Here is a 13,918-nt window from a genome sequence, read left to right on the forward strand (position 1 = left end):
CACTCTGTCTTTACACCCCATGCAACTGTAGCAATAACTATGGTTTAGTTTGTTGTATATTGTATTTATGTAGTTACACCAGACTATTGGGGAGCAAATAGCTGCTCTGTGTAGCAGACTGAATTTACACCGGGGTGAAAATAGACACTCCAAAAATATAAACATAATTTCAATGATTATGTACTTCGATAAATGACTACGTGTGTGCCAAGCTTTTTTCCCAAAGATGAAGTGTGTAATTTTGAAGCCACTAGTGACAACATACAGAATTCCAGAAATAAGGATTCCAAAAATAGGTTTTCTGGGTCTTCCATAGGTTGGAAAAGCATATATTCCCACCTCAAACTCACACAATTGGTTGAGCCAATGTTGCTGTGTTGAGCTGATCAGCATGCTCAAACAAACAGAGCAATGTTTTTATTGTGCCATAGTGTTTATACTTTTGTGTTACACTGGCTGGTGTCTGAATGTTCACGGACAGTGTACCACTGCTCGACCGTTTCAACCTTTTTTAAATGTATTTTTTTTTTAGCTCTGAGCAAAGAATGAAGAAAATCTTGTAAATCCTGTAAATATATCGGTACAGCCCCCTGTAGAATGGAGGAGGGTGGGGCCGGACTGGAACAATGCACGCCCGGTACCCAATCAGCCTGATGGGGCAGCACGAGGGATAAAGGCTGCCAGTGACGACGGTTAGAGAGAGAGAGAATGACAGGCAGCTGCTCTGTGTGTTTATGTTTGTGTGTTTTTCCTTTATTTCTTCATTATTCTATTATTTATATTGTCAAGCCGGTTCTCGCCGCCTCCTTTACCTTAACTCCCTTACACCCCCCTAGGCTACCCCAAAGTGCTGATCCTGCCTTCCACACAGCCAATGATGGACACTCCAAGGAAGTAATTTTTCTAATTATAATCATGTGAATCTTTTTAGCCAGGCCTTGCGCTTCATTTTGAAACCTGAATAAATGTCATTTTTACCAGTGGAAAATATTCCTCACAATTGCACACATGTAGTTTCATGTTTGTTTTTCTTAACACCACACAGAGAGACAATATGCAATTTGGAATAAAAAAAAAAACAGGCAATTTTTGATGAAAACAGGGTTTGCTCTGCACCCTTCAAAATACTCACCTCAAGTGCTCTGTCCTAAATAGTGAGTATGGCATAGTGACTCTTACTTTCGATTGGAATTAGGCAAAGATTTCAATCAAGTACTTTGATATGATTCTCCATAGTCATGGAAAATCTTAAGCTCATAATCAATCACAAGCACAAAGTTATTCTTTATGTTCTGCAGGCAAATTCAATTATAATAGAGATATGTTTGACGTTAGAATGCATTACAAACACTAGTGCACATTGGTGTTTGTGATGAGCCAGTGACCCAGAGCCATCAAGAGCTGAGAATAATTAACCAAATGCAAAGATATTCATAGTTTTAATGTCAACCGTAGCACTTTCATTGTGTTCTGAAATTACCTGCTGGATAGGGTCTCACCATAAATCACAAAGACATGATGCCCAGGGAAACAACTTTATAACTTTATTCATAGTTGTTTTATAGCAAAGCAAACATCAAAGAATGAAGGCAGAAGTTTATCTGATATACAGTATGGCACTACATAAAGGAGCAAATTAACCTTCTGAATACATTTGTTTTTTAATCAACAAAAACATTAGATGCAAGAAAATCAACCAACCAAACAAACAAAAATCCAAAAAAGGATAGAACTTCTTTTTTTTTTTAAGAAAGTGTATCACTCATCACCTAAAGTAGAATTTAACTCATTCAAAGCCACAAGCTTAGTATATGCCATTTTTATTACCACCACCATTTTCTGACCATGTAATACGTGTCTCCTGAAATAAGGCAGATGATCGGAGATGCAGAGACAATCTGGTAAAAATATTGAGAGCTTGCAAGTGAGATTTAACATCTATTTATGCATGGAAAATAGAGTGAGAGAGAGATAAAGATGGAGTAGAATGCAACTAAAATGTTTTTAACAATGCTGGCATGCATCTGGATAAACCTTAAAGGAATTCATCTGTTAGCACATTTGTCAAAAACGGCCACGTCAGTTTGATACAGTTGAGGTTATCTTTTTTTTTAACAGGCGTTCGCAGTAGTCAGAGATTACATGGTGTCTCCGTGAGCATGACGTGTTGTTTCAAAGGAGAATCGTGCACAAGCCCCCTGTCGAAGCTGAGGACTTGTTGATAGCGTGCTACAAGGATGAGCGTCACCACTCGATATGCGATTACAATCAAGAGATTTTCTCCTCATTTGACCTGACTTGGTTCTGAAGCTCACACACAAAGAGAAAACTCTTTAAAGTGACATCACTGGCATGTGTATGCGCACACAAACTCATGCACAAACTGACATTTACAGCCATTTTAGTGTTATTCACCTGAAAGACATCTTAAAGGGATAGTTCAACCAAAAATGACAATTCGGTCATCGTTTACTCATCATCATGTTGTTACAAATCTGTATTAATTTCTTTCCTCTGTTGGAAGATGCACTTTCATTGCGATGTTTTTTCCATACAATGACCGTGAATGGAGACTGAGGCTGTCATTCTGCCTAACATCTGTCATACAGTTTCAGAACAACATGATGATGAGTAAATAAAGACAGAGTTTTCATTTTTGGGAGAAATGTCTCTTTATTTGTTGGAAAGGGCTATAGAATCTGATCATTATCTGAATCTTGTAATACGAGTTAGCAGGATGGAAAATTCAGCCTCGTCTTTGCTCTTTATCCGTAGCATTACAAATAAGTGCGTAGTTGAAAGTATCAGAATGATTTTAGGATGCATTTGACCAATCCATCTAATTAAAACCACTTCAGATACAGCACCTGAATGCCGAGCTGAATAACTATTGATCAAGCAGCATGTCAGTGAGGTATAGCAGCCCTCCTCCAGCTTCTTCGTCTCCTGCACTCTCTCTGATATGTTCAAACACTTATTTTGTTCCTTTTTACACAGCTATATATTTGATTTAACATTAATATGAAGAAATGGACAGGAAAGACAGGGTGAATAGAAGGAAAGATGGTGAAGGGAATGGGGGTCATCTCTTCTCCCAGTGTTTGTGGGCGACTCCCTGGAGCGGGACAAAATTGGTGTGATGTTTGCCTTCACACAGTTTGCCGGCACTCGTTCCTATGAGGCTGATTGTCGTCTCATTCCTTTCTCTGTGCACACTTACTGACTTGGCCATCTTGGAGGAAGCAAACAAGTAAGCACAATGAAGTCAAAACAAACTGTACATGTTAACCCATAATTTCCTCACCCTCATGTGATTCCAAGACCCGAAAGATCTTAATTCTTGTGTGGAACAAGATATGAATATATGTAAAATGTCCAAGCCGCTCTTTTCTACACAATGAAAGTGGACGGGAACCAAGGACAAACACGGTCAATATTCACTAAATTTGTATGGAGAAAAGCAGCTTAGACATTCTGAAAAATAATTACTTTTGTGTTTCACATATGAAATAAAGTCATAGAGGTTTGGAACAATATAACAGTGAGTAAAAAATTACAGGTTTTTCATTTTTGCTTGAACTATCCATTAAACCACCTCTAATGTACAAGGGTGACATAATTAAATCAACATGAAATCAAAATTGATCCTATTTACTTCAATACATGTTCCTGGACTTATTGAAATAATAATAATAATAATAATAATAATAATAATAATAAAATAAAATGTGGTTACACTTAACAATATGGTTGTATCTGTTAATATAAGTTAACTACATTAATTAACATGAACTAACAATTAACAATAATTTTACAGAATTTAATATGGGTTAATGTTAATTCCAACAATTACATTCAATTAAAAGTTTGTTATTGCAAAAATGTTATGCATTATGAACAAACATGAACTAAAAGAAATGTAATAAAAAAAACAACAATCAAGAATAATAAACACTGTAAAAACAAAATATTGCTCATTGTTAGTTCATGATACCTAATGCATTTACGAATGTTAATGAATAGAACCTTATTGTAAAGTGTTACCCAAATTTTGTCTTCATTATCTTTTTCCAAAATGCAATAATTTGCTCCACTTGAAAACAACTTTCTCTTTCGGCTGATGTCACAAATTCCTTTTACATTTTCAACCTCTGACATGCTCCATTCTGGTATGTAACACCCACTTTTCACAATCCAATCAATTCCTGATGGATTAAACCAAGTTCTGATTACAATTTCTGTTAATATCCTGTTTCACTTGGAAAAATGTCAGATTCCAGAAGTAAAATGGATTTTGATTAGAGTTTCATGTTGACTATATAGAACACATTTTATTTTTATGAAATAACTTAAAATTGTACTAACTTGTGCATATGTATTCTATTTATGGACACACACACACACACACACACACACACACACACACACTGTACTAAATATTTTCCTGTCAAATGCAGGAGGGAATGAATACAAATGAAATGTTGGGAGTTTGTGTGTGCGGCCATAAGAGGGAAGCTGACCCCGATGTTCCTGGAATGACAGCACAGCAAAACTCTTATCACACATGATTTATCAGCTTTCTTGCACTGCGTCATCCATGCACTCCGATCACACGCTTTGTGTTTGATTTATTAATGTCCGTGAGGTGGGCATGCAGCTCATTTATCAAACTCAGTTTAAAGAGGCATGCCAACATGTTTACTCTGAAAAATCAGGGTCAGTCTACACAGTTACAGATTGGCAGAGAAAAATACAGTGAATGAGAGACAAAGGAAGTGAAGCAAGGGCATAGCCAGGAAATTACTTTTGGGTGGGCCTCAATAAAAATGGATGGGCCAAGTTTTTGCCCACAGCAGAGAAGCAGTGCATTCACAAAGTTCTTTCAGAAATCTGAATGTATGCACTTTTAAACTATGTTATGAATAAATATTTGAAGTCAAAGAATAATCTCTAATATTCTGAAATGACATAATTGTGGGTAAAGGAAACATGGAAGAACAGTCGGGTACTTTTAGCTGAACGAGCAGTGACATTTCTTGAGAATGGGGACTTATGAGGTAAATTCGGTGTGTGTTTTCGGTAAATTCGGTCACACTAGACTGTTCTTCCACTTCCATTGTAAGCATGTGAACATGAGAGAGTGGAAACGCAAGCATATGCAAAGCAGTGTGGGGAATAACGAACTAAAATAGTGATGATAGTAACTTAACTAAATTAAATAAGTTATTATTAACTTGTAGCTTGTTGATTGATTTGTTTTACCTTTGGACTGACTGCTGTCTGTTGGAATTGATGCAGGCTCTTGTGAACTCTTGTCCTGGGCTTTCATTTCAACTAGACGCATGTTAAGCAGAGAGAGAGAGAGAGAGAGAGAGAGAGAGAGAGAGAGAGAGAGAGAGAAAAACAAGGGAATGAGAGAGACAGTGATGCAGAGTGAAGGGAATGAATGACTCAGGATCAGAGCAGAGGAATTAAAAGTTAGAATCCACTGAGTGACACTTTATTGGCTACAGTGCTTCTACTATCTGAAATAAATGTAGCAGGTGCTAAAGGCTACGCCTGAGGCAAGAGAATTCAACAGAGCACATGACACTGCAGAGATTGGAGAGACAAGATATCACCTGTGAATACATTTGAAAATGTGAATGCAAGAACACATTCTTCTTTCTTCTGCATAAATAATAAACCATGCATTTGAGTTAGAGCTGTGGTCAAGTGGTTAGGGCACATGCTCGTATGAGCACTGGTGCTCATACGGGTGACACAAGTTTTAACCTGGCTTGCAATATGTCCTAATACTGTTTCCTCTCTTCTTCCTATAATTTTTTGTGTCCCCTTATGTCCTCTAATTTCTTATTTGTTTGTAAAAAGGAAAAATTAAAAATACTACTACTACACCAAATACCAATAAACACAACTTAATAAATAAATAATTAAATGGGAAAAAAAAGAAAAATGAAAACACACATACAAACACACATCTTTGTTCTTACCTTTAGTGCTGGTGGTGTTTTTCTCCATGGCTGATTCAGTCTCACTTTTATCAGCATCTAATAAGCAAAAGTCACAATAATGTGTCATTTAAAATCTCTATTAAGCACCATTTACACCATTAGTTTATTTTATTCTTTCTTTTGATTCTATCATTCTAAAGTTTCAGATAGGCCAGATTCCTCAATATCATCTTCCAAAAGAACACTAGCAATTATGAAGCAAAGAATAATTAGCTCTCATCACTCAAAACATGATTTATTGTTTTTATATATTATTTTTACATTGTATTTTATATCCATTACCTTTATATTTATACATAAAAGTAAATCTTTAACAGTTCACAGTTTCAAATCACACAGCTGCCATGAAAGGTGAGCAAATAAATACTTAAATACAAAGCGAGTAAAGTGTAAGGTAAACACTTTATATAGCGAGTAAGCCAGGATTTAGCAGACACTTTTATCATTAAAAGTTTTAGCATTAAACAGGGACGGTCCATATGGAGCAACCTAGGGTTAATGGAATAGTTCACACAAAATTCACAATTTCTGTATCATTTACTCCTCATGTTGTGAAAAACTAGGCCTTTTTTCTTCTTCAAGGGAACACAAAAGGAGAAGTTTAGCGGAATGCTTACATTATGCTCTTTTTCATGCAATAAAACTGAAAGGTGGTGGATGATGTAAACCTTGAGAAAAGTATCAAATAAGTAATCCGACATATGTGCTATATCACAGGTCTTTTGAAATCAAATGATAGCTTTGGATATTCCTGCTGAATTTCTCAAATCTAATTTGTAATTAGGAATTTGAGGAATTATAACATAATTTTCAAATTTGTGTGAACCAAGGCACAATACTGGTATAGTAGTTCATGTATCTCCCCTTGTGAAACTCTCATCTACAACAATTGCCAGCCCAGATCTCTAATGACTACTCCACACCACCCCAAATATCCCAAGTGTACTGTTTAGACAGCAAGTTCAATAAGAAAACACTTTACTGCTATTGGTTCTTTGGTTTGAGGCCCATGCATAACATTTGAATGCGAAAATATGCTCCAAATTGCTGTTGCCTTTGAGAGGGACAAAAAAATAAATGCATGCAAAAGGGGAGGCATAGAAAATTAATTACAAACTGCCTTCAGTCTGTATCAGTGTGAGCCTCATTCTCAAACTTGCTCTATAACTTTCTTTCTTTCTCTCTCTCTCTCTCTGTCTAAATAGCACAGCAAACCACAGCATGAAATAATCTCCTCCCTGCAGCAAATCTATGGATGATGCAAATGAACCCAACCGCTTTAACCAGTGCTGCTGATTGTCTCCAAACTCAATAGTGTTTGTCTGAAGCAGAACGAAATTCACCTTCATGAAAAACTCAAACATCTTATGAGCAAACTGCCACATCTTAAAAGTAACCCACACAATACTGGCAGTGTAACAACATGCCCTGTGCATTCAGTGTGATGCCACACACTTTCATGCATGTTTGTTTCATATGCAGCTCAGAAGCTTCACTTTCAGTCGGAGAGACAATTCTTCTGGTTATGGTGGCAACATTTCAACGACTACAGACTGTGGCTTTAATGCAACCTTTCAGAATGACAGCTACCCAGACGCTTTGCTCTCCTTGACAGCAGCCCTCAAATCTACTGATTTAATGTGCACAAAGCTGCAAGTGATGGATTTGTGTTCGGAACATGAAAGAAGGTTCTTTTCATTGGAGAAATAGACCAGAAGCTGAGTGCTAGGATGAAGAAAGGTGAGGGAGAGCATGGCCAACCGCCACCGTCATGATTTCATTTCATTCTTGTCTCGCAGCACCATAAAGGAGAAATTGAAACCAAGTGCGATACGATTCAACAATGCTGTTTCCATTACCGCCCACTTCTGCAATCGAATCTCCTCTCTTTCGCTCGCTTTAGGTTTTATCCATATGCCTCCACACATGGGGAATTGGAGTAAACAAATGGATCACACACATATAGGTAGGCAGAGCACATCCACAAATTCTTGCTCTGTTCCAAAACCATGTGAGCTGCCTACAGAAGCAGCATTTTAAGGCATCATAGGTGTTCTACAAAGTGAAAAATGTTCCAAAAAGGTAAGCAGTTTAATTTTGCTGCCAAGATGGTCGACAAAGTGAGAGAAATATTGATTTAATGCTGATTATAAATATACTTCAGGGTTCACACACCCTTTGACTATTGAATTGTCATGACTTTTTTATTATTATTTGGTTAACTGAGTAAGAAAAATTATATAAAAAATTATATAAAGATTGCACTTACAAAGAGCAATTCCTAGCCAAATAAATGTTTTATAGCAGAGAATAACTAGAAAAATGCATATTGGCTACAGAAATGTCATGAATTTTCCACAACTTTATGAGATTTAACTAATTTCCATGCATTTTCAGGCCTGGAAATTCCTGTTTTAAAATTCCCTAGATATTTCTAGGTTTTCATGACTGTGGGAACCATGGTAGTTATGATTAAATTAATACTGAAGTATTTAGAAAATAGTTTAAAATGATCAAAATCTGACTTTTGTACTCACACATGAGCCATGTATAATTAAGCTTATTAGTGTATTGTTCAGTTCCCCTCATATTAAAATCAATTGAGAGTTGAGTATCCCATACACTTCAGGTGCACTATTTGAGTTGCTGCCTATGTAGAATGTCACTTTTGAGGTTCCATAACAATTAGGATGGAGCCTTAAAAGCCAGCTGCCCATGTAGGCAGTAGGTAGCGACGCATTTCACAAGACATCCTAAAGAGGCACACAGCATTTAAAGTGCATGGACCGGCACTGAAATGAAAAGTTAAGGCTGCCGCTTGTGTGAACCTGCACGCTAAATTGAGACTTGGCTTCCCTCCTGATGCACTGTCTGTCTCTCTTTCCATGTAATAATGTGAGAGCTGAAAGGGAGCCCTGCCACTTTGGGCTCCTAATAAGCAGCGCTGATCAAAACAAAACAAACCAGCCTTTGAAAAAATGAGAGCTCTGAAATTTCAATCAATGCCTGATCTCGCTTCCAACTGCAGCTCCGTACTTCAGTAGATGGAGTTTAAATTTGCCAGCTCTCTAATTTAGCTTTAGAACTGACAGCAGTATGAGTTCTGTCTTTCGGGAAGAGAGTCTGACATGCTGTGAAACTAATAAAGTAGCAAGAGAGGTGCTGTCAAGCAGGAAAGAAGTGTGCAAAATGTGACGTGTGGGAAGCTGGGCACTTGAGTCCTGTAGTCTAGAAATGTGAGGGAAAACAACTGAATTTCATTTACCTTCCCAGCAGCAAATAGACTGATATTGTGCTTCTGAGGTAATCTGAGGTGAAAGTCACAATAGCATGCCATAGCTCACAAATAGAGATATATTTGGTGTTTAACATCAGACTAAAACCCGTGTCACACAGCACATGTTAGTACCACAGAGGCAAAACAGCAGGCTTGCATTGAGCTTTAACATGGAAGCATTTCTCCATAAGAGAGCTGAGCTCTATAAAGAAAATAAAATGATTTCTGGGTTACAACATTGAGTGAGCAATTGAGAATATCACAAATGTGATTGTCATGAAATCAATTTTACATGAGGTAAGGGATCACATTTACATCCAAATGGTAATTAATCTACACAGAAAAGAACCCAAACTGCTGAAAAGTGTACTCAGTAATATTTTGTTTATGTCATATTAGACTTATAATGACACCTAGGGCCAGTGATGCAGCATTACTCAAACTCTATAGATTTCAATTTCCAATGCCATTGTCGAAATTCACTATTCATAGTCATTTATGATTAATTTAATCCACGAGGAGAAGTGCTCAATAACAGGGTGGTTATTGAGATTTAGTAAGTATTTTCTAATGGCCATATGATCCTAATGTGACAGCCCCTATGAGGGTACCCTTGCCATGTAGAATAAAACAGCATTTATAGGGTTCCCCCACCTCTAAAATCCAAAAATATTTGTCCTGTTGTCCTGACTTACTTAACCTGACACCAGTATATTGGACACAGTAATTCACTCCCTTCTGCATGCTGGTTGAGTAAAGTCAAGATGGTTTGGCATTTGAGAACTTTAGCTTTGATAAATCATGCATAACTTCATTTCTTATGCTTTCCTTAAAATGAATTGCACTTGGCCATAATCAAAGTTTGATTCTCATGATAGCCTTAATGTGTATGCAGTATCTCTCCAACAATCTCACAAAGCACAGAAAACATCCACACGCCAAGCCGAATCAAGTGAGGGAGGAAAAGAGAAAGAGGGGAGGGAATTTTGATACAAAATGGTAGATGTACTTTAATCATATTCATATTTAGACAAGCAGAAAATTAGATCCTCCACCACACACTCACTCTAGAGATCGTGAGGGCTTGTGTGTCTATTGTTTGTCTATTGTTAGTCAGCATAAATAGACAGAGCCGCACAAATAATGACCGGACGCGCATCAACAAATTCCCTCATCCCCTCCCCTGGGGCTTAACTCAACAATGATCTACAGATGAATGTTAAATACACACATGTAGTTAACATTTTTAGCATATGATGTGTCTGATTATTGCAACCTCATCTCATAGTGAAAACGTGACTATATTATTTTCAAAACTTGTTAAATGTGTCTCTAGGTATAATTCCCTGCAGTATCCATGAGAAATTAACACAAGAGGCACTACACCAACTGTGTATTTAATCCACATTCACAAGTCATGACTTAAATGGCTGATTATTACTTTATATGTAATTAGTTATTTTTCTCTCTATTGCTCAGAACCTGCTATTTTTTTGTCCCCAATTAGGAATGCCCAATTCCCAATATGCTCTACGTCCTCGTGGTGGCGCATCTTAACATGTGGCTTGTTGAGCACGTTACCGCAGAGACATAGCACGTGTTTAGGCTTCACGCCATCCATCGTGGCATCCACGCACAACTCACCACGTGCCCCACCAAGAGCGAACCACATTATAGCGACCATGAGGAGGTTACCCCATGTGACTCTACCCTCCAACCGAGCCAATTTGTTTGCTTAGGAGACCTGGCTGGAGTCCCTCAGCATGCCCTGGGATTTGAACTCGTGACTCCAGGGGTGGTAGTCAGCGTCTTTACTCGATGAGCTATCCAGGCCCCCAGAACCTAATATTTTATGATATCGATTCACATTTACCCAAACACATCTTTTGAAAAACAATACATTTTAATGCTTTTATTACAGACTCACCTACATGCACTTATTTTACATGCATAACTTGCATGGTAGCTCACCTAATAGGGCATTGGACTTAGAATTGGAGGACAGTGGTTCAAGTCCAGTCATGAACTCAAGCTGATATGTGGCAAGATAGAGTCATAGAAGCAGCACAAAATGGGGTGGTTGCTTCAGAAATTGTGCTTTTTCATTTAGCTTCTGCATTTAAAAAAATCTAATGGTTAGATTTAGACATACACTCACCTAAAGGATTATTAGGAACACCATACTAATACTGTGTTTGACCCCCTTTCGCCTTCAGAACTGCCTTAATTCTACGTGGCATTGATTCAACAAGGTGCTGAAAGCATTCTTTAGAAATGTTGGCCCATATTGATAGGACAGCATCTTGCAGTTGATGGAGATTTGTGGGATGCACATCCAGGGCACGAAGCTTCCGTTCCACCACATCCCAAAGATGCTCTATTGGGTTGAGATCTGGTGACTGTGGGGACCATTTTAGTACAGTGAACTCATTGTGATGTTCAAGAAACCAATTTGAAATGATTCGAGCTTTGTGACATGGTGCATTATCCTGCTGGAAGTAGCCATCAGAGGATGGGTACATGGTGGCCATAAAGGGATGGACATGGTCAGAAACAATGCTCAGCTAGGCCGTGGCATTTAAACGATGCCCAATTGGCACTAAGGGGCCTAAAGTGTGCCAAGAAAACATCCCCCACACCATTACACCACCACCACCACCACAAGCCTGCACAGTGGTAACAAGGCATGATGGATCCATGTTCTCATTCTGTTTATGCCAAATTCTGACTCTACCATCTGAATGTCTCAACAGAAATCGAGACTCATCAGACCAGGCAACATTTTCCCAGTCTTCAACTGTCCAATTTTGGTGAGCTCTTGCAAATTGTAGCCTCTTTTTCCTATTTGTAGTGGAGATGAGTGGTACCCAGTGGGGTCTTCTGCTGTTGTAGCCCAACCGCCTCAAGGTTGTGCGTGTTGTGGCTTCACAAATGCTTTGCTGCATACCTCGGTTGTAACGAGTGGTTATTTCAGGCAAAGTTGCTCTTCTATCAGCTTGAATCAGTCGGCCCATTCTCCTCTGACCTCTAGGATCAACAAGGAATTTTCTCCCACAGGACTGCTGCATACTGGATGTTTTTCCCTTTTCACACCATTCTTTGTAAACCCTAGAAATGGTTGTGCGTGAAAATCCCAGTAACTGAGCAGATTGTGAAATACTCCGACCGGCCCGTCTGGCACCAACAACCATGCCACGCTCAAAATTGCTTAAATCACCTTTCTTTCCCATTCTGACATTCAGTTTGGAGTTCAGGAGATTGTCTTGACCAGGACCACACCCCTAAATGCATTGAAGCAACTGCCATGTGATTGGTTGATTAGATAATTGCATTAATGAGAAATTGAACAGGTGTTCCTAATAATCCTTTAGGTGAGTGTATATAAGGTAAGGATGCCTTTTTTAACATCTCATATATTTTTAAAACACTAATAGTTAAGCTTAGGCAAAAGTTTTAGGTTAGGAGGTATGCTTTAAAAAACTTTATTATTCTTTATATTAACCTTAAAACTGCATCTGAATACGACATCATTTTACTTGCTTTTGGTGCCCCCCAGCTGGACATTAACTGAAAACCTGCAGCCAAACCTGATATACAGCACATACATTTTGAATTGCAAAAATAATGTCATGTTCACGTAAATTTCATGAGACCAGGCTGGATTATTGAAGACTCAAACAGTGATGTTGTTTGTCCAGACACCTGAGTTCTGTTGTACTCGCTATGCCGTTTCTAGCTTTTTATAGTGCAAGAACACCATGCCAAGTCATTGCTGGTCTGCGCTTGTAAATGTTATTTGGCTCCAGTCTGCAGAATTTGGGCTAGCCGGAGTTGGCAGATTTCACAGAAAGTTTTGCAATATATGTTGGGTGCCGTTTCCAATTTCTTTCCCTCAGACTAGGACTTCATCTAGTTGGAAAATATCAGAATTATTTGATAGTTTTAAGCCAACTATCCATGACTACAGAGGAAATCTTTTAGAGGAAATGTAAACCTGAAGTCATATGGTGAACAGCCAATGAAAACATGGTGTGATGAAGCTCAAGAATTTAAAATGCCGAACAAGCACTCAAAGTGGAGCTTAAGTTCTGATGTTGTTCACCTAAACTTGTGTTACAGTCTCTAGAACCCATACTGGTCACGGGTTCACTGGTCACACCCAAGAACTCACCCAAATGTGTTTGACCCGTGTCTTTCGTGAATTGGAACATAGAGCATCAGCAACAATAAAAGCAATGCTACCATGTTTGTTTACATATTTCATGCTCCTAGAACGGACGAGTATGTGTTTCCATGTAAGTTTGTGTTTGGATTGGATCGACTTGAAAGTTGGATAAAGTGTGATCCTCATTCGTATGGTGTGTGATGGCCAGTTTTTATTAGCTGCCATTTATAAAGTCGGTAGTGTAATCCAGTCTTTACTCTCATTGTTCATGAGACATAGGAGTCTGACAAAGTGAGAATGTCTGGTAGAATTATGTCAAACTAAACTGGAATTGATTTTAAATTCTTTCAAGATGGCCACTCATCTGAAAAGCTTAATCAGTGTTTGAGAGAGCCTTTCTCTCAGTCAAGGCCCCTGCAAAGTTTATTACCACTGTGAATGCTTCTCTGTTTTCTTTATTTA

The 13,918-nt window shown here is 38.2% G+C and overlaps 1 protein-coding gene across 1 annotated transcript in view; it reads right to left on the minus strand.

Moving 5' to 3' along the window:
- Positions 1 to 1,521: 1,521 nt before the first annotated feature.
- The window catches only part of LOC127618298 (neurofilament medium polypeptide-like), a 741,913-nt gene continuing 729,516 nt past the window's right edge, over positions 1,522 to 13,918 (minus strand). The window contains exons 16-18 of the mRNA XM_052090681.1: positions 5,994 to 6,050; positions 5,263 to 5,334; positions 1,522 to 3,232 (exon numbers count right to left, since the gene is read on the minus strand). Of these exons, the coding sequence (XP_051946641.1) occupies positions 3,195 to 3,232; positions 5,263 to 5,334; positions 5,994 to 6,050 (167 nt within the window). The 3' untranslated portion in view covers positions 1,522 to 3,194. The remainder of the gene's footprint in view (positions 3,233 to 5,262; positions 5,335 to 5,993; positions 6,051 to 13,918) is intronic.

This window comes from Xyrauchen texanus, chromosome 24 (genome assembly GCF_025860055.1).
Source record: "Xyrauchen texanus isolate HMW12.3.18 chromosome 24, RBS_HiC_50CHRs, whole genome shotgun sequence".
NCBI classification, from domain to species: domain Eukaryota; kingdom Metazoa; phylum Chordata; class Actinopteri; order Cypriniformes; family Catostomidae; genus Xyrauchen; species Xyrauchen texanus.